The 14,042-nt window shown below is 40.5% G+C and overlaps 1 protein-coding gene across 1 annotated transcript; it reads left to right on the top strand.

The window, feature by feature from the left end:
• The first annotated feature begins 22 nt into the window (after nt 1-22).
• Nucleotides 23-12,039, top strand: CACYBP (calcyclin binding protein). Its single transcript, XM_086693123.1, has 6 exons — nt 23-248; nt 5,227-5,446; nt 8,686-8,782; nt 9,018-9,117; nt 10,512-10,609; nt 11,462-12,039. The coding sequence occupies exons 1-6, from the start codon at nt 228-230 to the stop codon at nt 11,616-11,618; spliced, it is 693 nt and encodes a 230-aa protein (XP_086549249.1). The 5' UTR covers nt 23-227; the 3' UTR covers nt 11,619-12,039.
• The last annotated feature ends 2,003 nt before the right edge of the window (nt 12,040-14,042 follow it).

Raw genomic sequence — 14,042 nt, 5'->3', positions numbered from 1 at the left:
GGCAGGGGGGGGGCGAGGGGGTGCGGCGACGACGGGCTCGCGAAGGTTCCAGAGGCGCCGCGTGCGGGAGGCGGGCTGGGTGTCGCGCCGGGTCGAGTGTGCGCACGGGCTGCGAGCGCTGCTCCTCGTGCGGGTGGGGCCTGCGTCCGGGTGAGCGGGTTCGGTGGTGTTTCCTGTTCTCTGCTCTGCGCGGCTGCAGCTCGGGCCTTGCCTGACCCAGCCTGACCATGGCTTCAGCTTTGGAAGAGGTAAGGGTCTGGCCTCATCGTCCTCACTCGGTCGTGCGGGGCTTTCACCGCTGTCTCCCGGCACTCGCCCCCCACCCCCTTCACGCCCTGTTTCCTGTGATAAGGTGCTCGGTGGTCGCCTCTCCGGTCCCCGAGCTTCGCCTCGGCCGTCCACCCGCCCACCTGCAGCGGCCCCTGCCGGCTTCCGGCCTCCGCTGCCCGGGGAAAGTTGCCGATCGACGCCCGCCGCTCAGCCCCGGCCCGAGCCGGTGGCTGAGGGCGCGGGGCTGTGTCGCGGTCCCCGGCTGCAGGTAGTGCCCGCGGTGGACCTGGGTGAGCTGGTCACCTTCACGTTTTCCTCCGGCTCCGTCTGCCCCTTCTATACTAGCCCGAGGACGTGAAGCTTCTTTAAATTAGTGCTGATTGCAGAAACCGAGGGTCATTTCACCGTAGAAGTGGTTGGAAGGTGAGAAGCCTTTGCTCCCGGCACTTGGATTCTAGTCCTGTTTTCTCTGCGCATATGAGTAGCTGTGTTACTTTGGGCAAATAACTGTGCTGTTCGGTGCCACATTTTAGTATCCAAAATGTTTCAGACCGTGCTTGGCAAAATTTAGTTGTGACTGGCGGGGGTTGGGGGGCGGATAGCCTTTTTCTCTCGAAAGCTCTATAAACTCTGAACGGGGGCGGATTAACTTTTTTGAAGACTTAGTTTGCACAGTTGCAAAATGGGAATAATAATACTTACATTGCGCTTTTCTTGGCCTAAGTAGGATGTCACTGCATGTTACTGTTATTTACAGAAAAGTGTTGAGTATTAACGAGATTTGTTTTCTGGAAATCTTTTCCTCAATACGAACAAGTCTGAAAAATCCCAGACTTGACTTGGAAGTCTAAGAATCTGGTTTAAATGAAGAAAAAGAGTGTGTGTGTGTGTGTGTGTGTGTGTGTGGTCTGAATACCTTGCCCCAGGTTTATGGTATGTGTTAGGCCTTGGGTTTCCTTCCCTGTGTCCTGAGGAAACCCATCTCTACAGTGACTTTACAGTCACACACATGGATAGCTCAGTATTAATCCTTTTCAAAATAAGGAATTTTTCTCAGTTGAGGTACTTAAAAATACACACTTAGGGGCACTTCTGGGATAGTTTTGGTTTGATATAAAATTCACTGTTGTAACTATTTTAAAGTATTGGCTGTTTTTTTTAATTTTTTTTTTTAATGTTTATTTATCTTAAGGCAAGCAGAGGAGGGGGTGGGGGGGGGGACAGAGGACCTGAAGTGGGCTCTGTGCTTAGAGCAGAGAGCCTGATGCTGAGCATAAACTTAGGAACTGGGAGATCACATCCTGAGCATCCTGAAGTGGGATGCTTAACTGACCGAGACACCCACCGCTGGTCTAATGGTTTTTAGGATAAATATTCAGCGTCACACAACTGTCACTGCTCTATAATTCCACATTTTCATCACTCCCCCCCAAAACCTATTAAGTGTCTGTTAAGCAGTCACTTCCTACTTCCCCTCCCTCCAGCAGCCACTAATTACACTGGCACTATGGATTTGCCCACTCCGGACATTTCTTATAAGTAGAGTCTTACAGTATGTGGCCTTTTACTTTTGGCTTTTTTCACTGATTATAATCTCTAGTTCATCCGAAGTGTGGCATGTGCTCCTTTTGATGGCCAAATAATATTCCATTATGTGGATATACCACATTTTGTTTCTCTGTTTATCAGTTGACAGACATTTGGATGATTTTCGGCTGTTCTGAACTGTGCCGCAGTGAATACTGTGTACAACTTTTTATGAGGACGTGTATTTTCCATTCTGTGAGGTATACACCTAAAAGTAGAATTGCAGGAGCACATGAACTCTTTTCAAAATGGCTGCACCACTTGACCTTCACACAAGCAGTGTATGAAGGTTCCAATTTCTGTCCACCTTTTAAGGCTTGTTGTTCTCAGGGGTTTTGTTGTTGACTTTAGCCTTCCTAGTGGGTGTGAAATGGCATCCTATTGTGATTTTGATGTGCATTTTCTTAATGACTAAGGATGTTGAACATCTTTTTTCATGTGGTTGGTGGCTGTGTTCAAGTCCTTTTGTTTTGAGGCACTTTGGTTTTAATGCTCCCTGGTGAAGAATTTGGAAATACTTAAAGCTTGAATGTGTTTAAGGGTGGGGATAAAAGGGGTATGGGATTTGGCATAAAGAAAACAAATGAATGCCTCCTAAATTACTTCTTAAAGCTTGTGGGTAGGAAAAGTAACAAAGGGATCAACTTTACTGGTTTCAGGTTTGCAAGTAGAAGAACTGAGGAATTACCTAAAACAGGCCTTCTGTGAGTTGCTTCAGACTTACAGTGGATACCTTCCTTTTGTAGTAGGTGAGCGCCAAAATTGGCTGCAATGAGGCCTGAGAATTCCTTGCTTAATTCTCAGAGTTCTTTCCTAAGTGTTCTAGAAACAATTCCTGTACAGTCAAGAAATAAAACATTTTGTTTAGACTTGATATATTTTCTGGGGTTTTTTTGTTGTTAACTGAATCCTTACTTGGGAACAAATACACTAATTTTACATTTCAAAAATTTTGTCATATTGGTATTAGAATCCATGTGAATTTTTTAGACCACCATGATAAATTATTGCTTTGAATTAAAGCATCTTGCTTCAGTGCTCAATAGATGAAATTGCAGGGTTTGTTGTCTTAGTAATAGGACTTTTGGGGGTGGGAAGAGTAGATAAGGACAGGAGACTGGCCACAGTTGGACTTTTTGTATACCATCTTAGTAGTTACAGAGAAGTAAAAGGAGGGGCATCTGAGTTAAATGAGATAATGTAAGACCGGGAAAGCATTTGAATTTGTTACTACATTTTGTAAGACTTAAGAAACAAGACTTTATTTATTTTTTTTTTTCAACGTTTTTATTCATTTTTGGGACAGAGAGAGACAGCATGAATGGGGGAGGGGCAGAGAGAGAGGGAGACACAGAATCGGAAACAGGCTCCAGGCTCCGAGCCATCAGCCCAGAGCCCGACGCGGGGCTCGAAATCATGGACCGCGAGATCGTGACCTGGCTGAAGTCGGACGCTTAACCGACTGCGCCACCCAGGTGCCCCAGAAACAAGACTTTAAATATGATATAGATAGATACACACACACACCCACACACACAATGGAGTATTACTTGGCAATCAAAAAGAATGAAATCTTGCCATTTGCAACTATGTGGATGGAATTGGAGGGTAGTATAGTAAGTGAAATTAGAGAAAGACCAATATCATGACTTCACTCATATGAGGACTTTAAGATACAAAACAGATGAACATAAGGGACAAAACATAAGAGACTCTTAAATACAGAGAAACAGAAGGTTGCTGGAGGGGTTGTGAGGGGGGATGGGCTAAAAGGGTAGGGGGGATTAAGGAATCTACTCCTGAAATCATTGTTGTACCATATGCTAACTAACTTGGATGTAATTAAAAATAAATAATGCAAATAAACAAGACCTTAACACTCTACTTTGGACATTATACTAAGTTATCAAGCATTTGAAGATTTTTATATTGAGGGTTTTTTTAATGTTTATTTTTGAGAGAGACCTTGCATGCCCCTGTGCTTGGGGAAGGGGCAGAGAGAGAGGGAGACAGAATACCAACCAGGCTCAGCGCTAACAGTTCGATGCAGGGGCTTGAACTCATGAACCTCAAGATCATGAGCTAACTGGAAATCAAGAGTCAGACACTCAACCCACTGATCCACCCAGGCGCTCCTATACTAAGTTTTTTTTGTTTGTTTGTTTGTTTTTTTTAATAAGAACTCAGCTAGAGTCAAATTGTTATTAATCAAGCCAGAATGTAAAATTATTTTAAGAAAAACAAACCCTTGTTTGTAAGGATATTATGCATTTGCAGTACATCAGAGGATAATTGGGGAAAAGGTTTTAAGCTGATTATCTTTCACTCTTCATAAAATGTTGGCCCATTCTGCAGAAAGTAGAAATAGACACTGGCAGGCAGTGTATTCACATGAGGAGAGAAGAACAAACAGGTGGGTTTTTTAGTGCACCAGGAGTATGTCACACTTTGGATTGTTCACCTAGGTTTGTCTCCTCTACGGTGCAGCCAAGACCCAGACTTTAGACTGCAGCATTACCCCTGAGATTCAGAACGACACTTTTTCTCCCCCGCCCCCCCCTTTTTTTTTTTAATAAATTTTTCTTTAATGTTTACTTTTGAAAGAGACAGTGTGAGCGTGGGAGGGGCAGAGAGAGAGAGGGAGACAATCTGAAGTGGGCTCCAGGCTCTGAGGTGTCAGCACAGAACCCAACGTGGGGCTCGAACTCACAAGCTGAGAGATCAGGACCAGATCTGAGTTGGACGCTTAACCGAATAAGCCACCCAGGCGCCCCAAGACATTTTCTTAAAAGCAAAAATAGGTCTTTATTTTTTTATTTCTTGTCTTAAAAATGCAAATTTATTGATGTGTAACATTTGGGATAGGAGTCTGAGGAACAATCACAGAAAGTAAGACTACTTCAGTAAAGTTACCATAGCATTTCACCCTGTTCATCATGTATTTGCTCATCTTTTGAAAGATTTTTAAAATTCCTAATATCTGATGACTAGGAAGAGATGTTAAAAGGAAATCCATGAATTGGCTTTTTTTTTTTTTAAAGATTTATTCATCCAGCTTTATGAATCACAGAAATATCTTTTAAGTAAAATGTTCTAAAACAAAGGCAGATAACATCTACCAAAGTGAAAAATTTAGGCTTAATTAACTCTTGCTACATTAATATTAAATTTTCCTTAAGAAAACCAGGAAGCTTTAGTTATTTACAGTTCTATAGGCTGGAGAAAAGAATCCCAGGTTGTAACCAACCCTAGTAAATTTAAATGAGCCTCTTAATACTTAGCTTTTCAGTAAATTGAAATGACCAGGGGGCATAATATCCAGCTATTATCTTTTCTATCATAGCTAACTTACCTTCTGTTTTAACACAGCTACAGAAAGATCTAGAAGAGGTGAAGGTGCTCCTGGAAAAGGCCACTAGAAAAAGAGTACGTGATGCCCTTACGACTGAAAAATCCAAGATCGAGACCGAAATCAAGAACAAGGTGCAGCAGAAATCACAGAGAAAAGCAGAACTTGTTGACAGTGAAAAGCCAGCTGCTGTGGTTGCTCCCATTACAACGGGATACACCGTGAAAATCAGTAATTACGGTATGACTCACTACCCTACATGCAGCTCTTTCTGCCTTCCAGTAACTTATTCCTGAGTAGTGACCCACTAACAAACTCAATTTTTAAAACAATCTCAGTGTTTGCTTTTGGTGGTTTGAAAGAGAAGACCCATCGATGAAGAAAGGAAAGAATACATTCTAGAAGCTTCTAACAAGAAAGCAAAATGATTTAGTACAATGAGTAGCAACAAAAATGAACCTATTCTGAAATATGTTCAGCATATGAGGAACACAGATTCTTGTTTTGCTTTAATCATGTTTTGCATTATATTTTGCCAAACAACCACCAGTATTATCTAAGGAAGGGAATCTAGTTATATTCGAGAAACATCTTTGAGCGCCTAATATGTGCCACTATTGTGCTTGGGCTCGTGGCAACAACAGTGACCAAGACCCGATCCTTGCTCGTGGTGTGGTTAGAACACAGACCTACAACTAACACCGGGTCGTGTACTAATGCTGTTTTCCCTCAGTAGGTTGTTTGGAACAGTGCAATTTTGGTGTGAGGAGCTTTCATGAGGGGAGGGACGGTCATTTTTCTTTGTGCTCACAACATCTAGCATGTAGTAGTCACTTCCTGTTTGCTTAAATGAAGAGATTTGGGAAGTTCTGTGGGAGTACAGCTGATGTAATCTGAAGGAGGTAAGGAATGGAGAATTACAAGAGACACTTGAGTTTGGAGGGCAAGTTCGGCAAGTGTGAGGAGAGGACACGCCTGGGGAGGTGAAAGGCACTGTGTTTTCTGTATTGTCCTAATGAAAAGCAGTGTGTCCTGCTTAAGAGACGAACTGTGGTACAATAAGGAGATAATGCTGTGTACTTACTCGACCATAGGAAACTGGTCTGAGGTTGTAGGATTGTGGCATGCACCCAGACACCTAGATTTGCATTTAGGGATGGATTGAATGCATGGGAAGAAACTGGATGAGGTTCTGCAGAACTCTCTCTAGGACATCTTTTTTGATGACCAGTACATTTCTGTTGTATAGGACTAAGCAAGGGACAGTCTGGGATATATGTATTTAATCTATATATACGATAAATACATACACGTTTTTAGAATATACCTTCTATGTGAAGTTAATATGTATTTTGTGTTGGCCATTCATCTAGGTTAGAGAATAATATGAATAGTTTGATAACGTATGCCTCAGTGGCATTTAGTAGATCTTGATTAGTGAAATTGTATTTGGATGAATTGGACTCTGAATTCTACTTTGTCAGGGAAGGGAATTAAGGAAACTATGATTGCGTTTTAACTGCTTAGAGAAGTAGAAAGGATTATGAAATTAGATGGTGCTGATGTTTAGCCATCCAGTTTAGTAGAGAATTATTGATATTTAGGTATAGGAGAAAAATTCCACAAAAAGAAAATGAGCTGGGTGTTTTGTTTTGTTTGGGGGCGGGGGACTTAATTTTTTGAGCGTAGTTGACCCATAGTGATACATTAGTTTCAGGTGTACAGCATAGTGATTCAGCATCTCTGTGTTATGCTGTATGTAGCTGCCATCTGGCACCATCTGGCACTATTACAGTATCATCTGCTATATTCCCCCTGCCGTATTTTTTATTCCCCCCGCCGTATTTTTTATTCCCCCCGACTTATTCATTCCATAACTGGAAGCCTCTGTCTCCCACTCCCCTTCACCACTGTACTGTGCCTGTGGTGGTTCCCAGCAGCCATTGGTGTGTTCTCTGTATTTATGGGTCTGTTTCTGCTTTTGTTTGGTGTTTTAGATTCCACATATAAATGAAATCATAGAGTAGTTGTTTTTCTCTGACTTCATTTAGCATAATACTCTTTCAGTCCTTCTATATTGTTGCAGAGGCAAGATCTTTCTTATGGCTGAGTAATATTCCACATGTGTATCCTATATACCACATCTTTATCCATTCATCTTTTGATGGACACTTAAGTTGCTTCCCTATCTTGGCTAGTATAAATAATGCTACAATAAACATAGGGTGCATATTTTTTCAGGTTAGTGTTTTCGTTTTCCACAAGTAAATACCCAGTAGTGGAATTACTGAATCATAGGGTATTTCTATTTTTAATTTCCTGAGCAACCTCCATACTCTTTTCCACACTGGCTGTACCAGTTTGCATTCCCACCCAGCAGTGCACAGGGTTTTCTTTTTCTCCACATCCTCACCCACACTTGTTATTTCTTGTTTTTAATTCTAGCCATTTTGACAGGTGTAAGGTGGTAATCTCATTGTAGCTTTGATTTGGTATTTCCCTGATGATTATTGAGCATCTTTTCATGTGTCGGTCATCTGTAGGTCTTTGGGAGAATGTCTGTTCAGGTCCTCTGCCCATTTTTTTTTTCATTGGATTGGTGGGTGGAGGGGGGGTTGGTATTGAGTTGTATATAAGTTCTTCCTATATTTTGAATATCTAACCCCTTATTTGCAAGTATTGAATTTGCAAACTCAATAGGTTGCCTTTTCATTTTGTTGATGATCCTTTTATGTGCAGAAGCTTTTTATTTTAATATAGTCTTAATAGTTTATTTTTTTTAATGTTTATTTTTGAAGGAGAGAGAGAGAGTGTGTGAGTAGGGGAGGGGCAGAGAGAGATAGAGGGAGACACAGAATCTGAGGCAGGCTCCAGGCTCTGAGCCATCAGCACAGAACCTGATGCAGGACTCGAACCCTTGAACTGTGAGATCATGACCTGAGCTGAAGTCGGATGCTCAACTGACTGAGCCACCCAGGCGCCCCTAGTCTTAATAGTTTATTTTTGCTTTTGTTTCCCTTGCCGCAGGAGCCACATCTAGAAAAACCCTGCTATGGCCAGTATCAGAGACATTATTGCCTGTGTTCTCTTCTAGGAGTTCATGGTTTCATGTCTCACATTTTGGCCTTTGATCCATTTTGAGTTTATTTCTGTGTGCGGTGTTAGAAAAATGAGCTACTCTTAAAAGAATGTATTTAATGCTCATATTCCTTATTCTAAGGTATATTAAAAAAAACAACACATGGGCTTTGTGTTCAGTAAACCTGGATTTGAATCTCAGTTCTACCACTAGCTAGATGCCTAAATTTGGGTAGATTGCTTAACTGTTAAAAAGTTCAATTTCTCCATCTAGAAAATTCTTCTAATTTTTCCCATGTTTCTATTACTAGAATTTAGTTTTCTCCAGTTTAAGGAGCCATTTGCATTTGCTGTTCTAGAGATACTGAGACTTCACTCATGTCCCTTTTTTTTGTTACTAGGATGGGATCAGTCAGATAAGTTTGTGAAAATCTACATTACCTTAACTGGAGTTCATCAAATCCCCACTGAGAATGTGCAGGTGCATTTCACAGAGAGGTGAGTTTTCACAATGGGGAAGGTAGTGATCATTAAGTCCGAGATTGCCTTATTACCAGTTCTTTTCTCTTGCAGTTTCTAAAACTTGCTTAAATTTAGAATTGTCCTTTACACGTGTTTCGAAGAGGTTACTCTCACCAGGGGTGGCCAAATGCACATCCTGAAATAAAACTCATGTCTTTTTTCCACAAGAGCTGTAGAGCACAAAGCTTACGTATTTACTGTTGTGTTGTAGGTCATTTGATCTCTTGGTAAAGAATCTAAATGGAAAGAGTTACTCCATGATTGTGAATAATCTCTTGAAACCCATCTCTGTGGAAGGCAGTTCAAAAAAAGTAAGTTTGCTCTTTTGTCATAATGTAAAACCTCACTAAATTGAACCTGGTTGATTTAGAGTTGAGATGAGCTAGAATTAATTTATCCTCCATAACAGGGGTCAGCAAACTACAGTCTGATCCCTTTATCGGAACATGCCTGTGCTCACTTAGGTGTTGTCTGGGGCTGCATTTGTGCTATAACGAAACAAGGAGCTGCACCAGACCCTGAAATACTAACTGGCCATTTGTCAACTCCTGTTCTGTGGGAATAGATTCTTGGGTGCCTGGGCGGCTCAGTCAGTTAAGCATCTGACTTTGGCTCATGATCTCTGTTCTTGAGCTCGACCCCGCTTCAGGTGAGCCCTGTTTCTCTGCCCCCTCACTCTCAAAAAAAAAAAAAAAAAAAGGGAATAATGCCATTAAAATCAGGAGAGGGAATAAACTATTAAAATTGGTTTAGAGTGAGAACTGAGTTTTAATGCCAGGTTTTCCATTTACTAGTTGTGACTTTTTGGCAGCTCACTTTATCCCTCTGTGCCTCAGTTTCCTCATTTGTATGATGGCAGTGATTTGTTTTACACAGTTGAAATTATATACTAAAGTGAAATTAAAGTGCTTAAATAATGGTAGTTATTATTAGCATCATGTAAATTTTCGAAACATAAAAGGGCTTCAGCACTCAGCCTAACTGGAGTTAGTAAAAGCTGTAAAAAAGTCTTTTAAACTATTATGCATACTTCTCACTAATTCAGATAATCTTTTCCCTACTTAATTTAAATAGGGTTTAATGCATCTGGTACATAGATGTGCCATTTTGCCATCTGTGTTTGCACAGTTATATAGCAGGTTAAAGGTAGTATTAGAATGTAATTTATGAATTATCTTGTGTCTCACTGCTTTCTTCTTCATCCATTAATCCCATAATTGAATGCTCAAATAATCCTGGCAATTATATGGATCATTGTTGAAAGAGTATATTCTCTTGCTTTCTGCCTATCTCTGACCCCTCTAAGAGAACTCTCTTTCAATCACCAAAATCTCACCAGTCCCTTTTTATCAAACACACTAAAATCATCCCATTTTACAGCCTTTCTCCTTGCAGTGCCCTTTCTTCCAGATCTTGGGCCACTGCTCAGATTTCAGCTCACAGAGGCCTTTCTTAATGAAGTTCCCCCTTGAAGCCCCATTGACACCTTATGTTGGTTTTTGTCTTTATATTTGAAGGTATTCCAATTTTACTTGTCTATGGTCTTTCTCTTCCATGAGTGTTTGGACTCTGGCCTATTTGTAAAAGTATTACACGTAAAACAGGTCTTACATGTAATAGTAACTTGATTGAGTAACTGTTTTCCAAATATCCATGCTCTCTCCATGTGTTGTAAGTTGTACTTGTTTTCCTGCTTTTCTTCCAGGTTAAGACAGATACAGTTCTTATCTTATGTAGAAAGAAAGCAGAAAACATGAGGTGGGACTACCTGACTCAAGTTGAAAAAGAATGCAAAGAAAAAGAGTGAGTTTACTTTCATTTCTTTAAGAATTCTAATGTATTCTTTGCTGGGATTGTAGATTTTTAATACTTTGCTATGGTGGTGAAGAGCTGTAGTCTGCGATTTGACCATTTACCTCTTAATGTCCACTGAGTAACCCAATTATCCTCTATCTTTCAACTGTCAGAACCTACCAAAAGAGGGCACATGGCCAGCAAGTTGCTTTATACCCAGGGCTTTAGTTTTGATTGGCTGTTTTGTACTGGACCTTAACACTAAGCCAGTGGTATTCCTTTTATTTTTTGTTCCCTGCCACGATGGTACTCCTAAGCCAGTGGTATTCCTATATGGATACCAGGTCCTTTCTCAGAGATTACTTTTCATTAGTCTAAGAATTTCACAGAAGTTTCTTACACGTAATTTAGTTTCACAGTCACTGGTGTAGAGTGAAAAAGTATTTTTATCCATTAATGACCATTCCAAAAAGTGTTCATTTAAAGATACTTCCATCCTAGGTCAAACTGTTACTCTGCTTTAAATATCCTGCAGTGGCCATGTCCTACATTGAGTTGCTTAGCCTTCCACATTCCTCTCACTCCTTCCCCGGTAGCCTGTGTGCACTTGGTTGGTTAGGGTTAGAAGCTATCTGAATTGATTTTAAATCGAGAACGAATTACCTGAGTACAGGACTATGTCTTTGTCTTACTGTTTCTTCAGAGCCAGTTATGCGATCTGGCACTTAAGTGAAGAAGATAATTTGCCCTGCTTGGACATTGGTTGAACTGGAGGCATTCATTATGATAAGGACATAGCAGTAAATGGGATCATTTATAGATATGTATTTGTATCTCCATTATTTGTTTTCTTTTTAATAGAAAGCCCTCCTATGACACTGAAACAGATCCTAGTGAGGGACTGATGAATGTTCTAAAGAAAATTTATGAAGATGGAGATGATGATATGAAGCGAACCATTAATAAAGCCTGGGTGGAATCAAGAGAGAAGCAAGCCAAAGGAGACACAGAATTTTGAGACTTGAAAGTCATTTTGGGGACTGTGATGTGGAAATACTGATCTTTCCAATGAGGAAATGTTGGTGAGCTGCACAGATAAATTTGACAGATAACTACTTACATAGCCTTCTTCTAAGTGAAGGCAATGAATTCTCCCATTTCTACTGGAGGATTTATTTAAATATGCTTATTAAACACTTCCTCCAAAGATGGTTTCCTTAGTAATCTGGGCATTTCGTTCAAAAAAGGATAATATTGTATTCTTGTGTGAAATGTTAAAAAGCAAGTCTTGCCTAATGATAATGCCACATCGTGTGTATTTTTGTTCAGCTAAGAGGTAGAAAACAAAAGTTCTCGTTTGCCTATAAGTTTCTGACATCACCTCCCACCAATGTAAGAATAAGTAAAAATAAAACCTGGATTTTTGCATAAAATGCAAATGTGTACCTGTGTACTTCAAGGTTGTAGAGTTTTTCTGTGAACAGCTTAATATATATACACAACACATCACCATGCCCTAATCACAAATGTTTTTCTCTAAATATATTTAAGTTAAAGCTAAACCTAAATGATAAACATCTTTGTATAGTATTAGTGTTGCCATGTTGTAAGATGGCTTACAAAAGCAGTAACTATAAAGCAAAAATAAATGAAAACCCATCAATTCCTATGTTCACTCAAGCTGATTAGGATTTTGTTCAATGGAATAGTTCAGTCTATCCAGGAGTGTGTCACAAAAGGCTTCAAAAAGGGAGGATTTGTTTTAGAATTACTCCCTCCTAGAAATAAGGAGTAAGAGCAAGATGCCCGTGACGTGTTTCCCAATGCAATTAGAGACGAGAAAGCATACACATAGAGGAAAAAAATCCAAGAGGATTAACCAAAAGTATGATTAATAATCAGAGTCTGGTAAAAGTGGTAGGGTAAATTTGGTAGGGTTTAAAATGTATTTCAGGGAAACGTCAAAGGAAAATTCCTTATATTTTTGCCAGCTAAGAGAGGAAACAATGATGGAATTTAGAAAATCACTATTGTAACGTTAATGAAATACAGACTAGGGTAAAAATCACCAACCAATGAAATGTTAAAATCCTTAGGGGGCACTGAAAGCCGGACAAGATATGTGCCTTCTTTTTTGTTAATGGTGAATTTTTATTTCAGAAATAATACCTTGTGGGTTTTTTTATTTTGAGAGAGAGTGCATGAGTGCGATGGGGCAGAGAGAGGGAGGGAGGAAGAGAATTCCCAAGCAGGCTCTGTGGGGCTCGATTCCACAAACCATGAGAGCTGAAACCAAGAATCAGATGCTCAACTGACTGAGCCACCCAGGCGCTCCAGATATGTGTCTTCTGATGTGACATGAACTAGAACCCAGCACATTTGTGAAAATTCATCCCTTAAAAACCGAGCCTGAATCTTGCCAAGCCTCTGAATGTAACTGAGTTTTTAGGGACAGAGAACAAAGCTAAAGGACACATGAAACACATAGCCAGATGTTGGCCACCGTACAGGACAAATGAGTGACATGAGAAAACAGGAATGAGAGGCACAGCAACCAAATGCAATCTACAGATCATGCTCAGACCCAAGTTCAAACAAATGAAAACAGGGTGTCCTATCCATGATCTACCAGAAATCCACAAATCTGATGTCCTAGTTACACTCTGATTAACACCAGGTACTGGTTGGAATATTAGCTAGAGCATTCGAGTTGGTAAGTTGTAATAAAAACTTGGCAAATATGAATCCAAGGTTTGTGCTAATTCCCTCTTAAGGCTTCACCTCCACCAAAATTCCAGACTCTGCTATCCAGCTGCACAGCAGACTTGGAAAACAGGCATCTCAAACAGCACAACTGAAACCTAAACTCCCATAACCTGGTTTCTTCCAAACCAATTCTTCTCTTCCTCTATTTTCTGTCTTGGTGTTGCCTTCTCCCATCCTTCTAGTCACCCTTACCAGGAACCTAGAGGCCCCTGTATCTAGTAAATATCATCAGTCTCTAAGTCTTGTCCAATTTTCTTTCCTAAATAAGACTTTTAAAATCTGTTCCTCTTGTCTCATTTGCTAATGCCTGAACTCCCTTTGTCCAGGCTCTGGTTTTCCAGAACAATTTCGACATTCTCCTGCCTTGGTTATCTTGCACGGAGCCTTTTCTCTCATGGCCTAGATCTACCACACGGTTGTCCCTTATCTGTAGAGCAAACTGATGAAGCCATTCCTCTGCTTAAAACTCCCAATAGCCAGTATTTAAGTCTTACCTTCACATAATGTGACCTGTTCCATGACAGCCTTTGTCTTGGGTTTCTTATTCCTCATACAATGAAGTGGCTGCTTCCACTGTCCTCTGCAAACATCTTGTGCCTTGCCTCTTAAGTTCAAATATCAGCTCCAGGAACGCTCTCCCAATGGTACGCAGCAGCTTCCATACTACACAGTGGAC

Source organism: Puma concolor, chromosome E4 (genome assembly GCF_028749965.1).
Source record: "Puma concolor isolate L17-30 chromosome E4, mPumCon1.1.hap2, whole genome shotgun sequence".
NCBI lineage: Eukaryota > Metazoa > Chordata > Mammalia > Carnivora > Felidae > Puma > Puma concolor.
The sequence above is the reverse complement of the archived record's forward strand: the minus strand, read 5'-3'. Positions and strand labels throughout refer to the sequence as shown.

Coding starts and splice junctions, on each gene's coding strand:
- CACYBP (XM_086693123.1), top strand. CDS start 228: ATGGCTTCAGCTTTGGAAGAG. Junction 249..5,226: donor TGGCTTCAGCTTTGGAAGAG/GTAAGGGTCTGG, acceptor GTTTTAACACAG/CTACAGAAAGATCTAGAAGA. Junction 9,118..10,511: donor TGGAAGGCAGTTCAAAAAAA/GTAAGTTTGCTC, acceptor CTTTTCTTCCAG/GTTAAGACAGATACAGTTCT.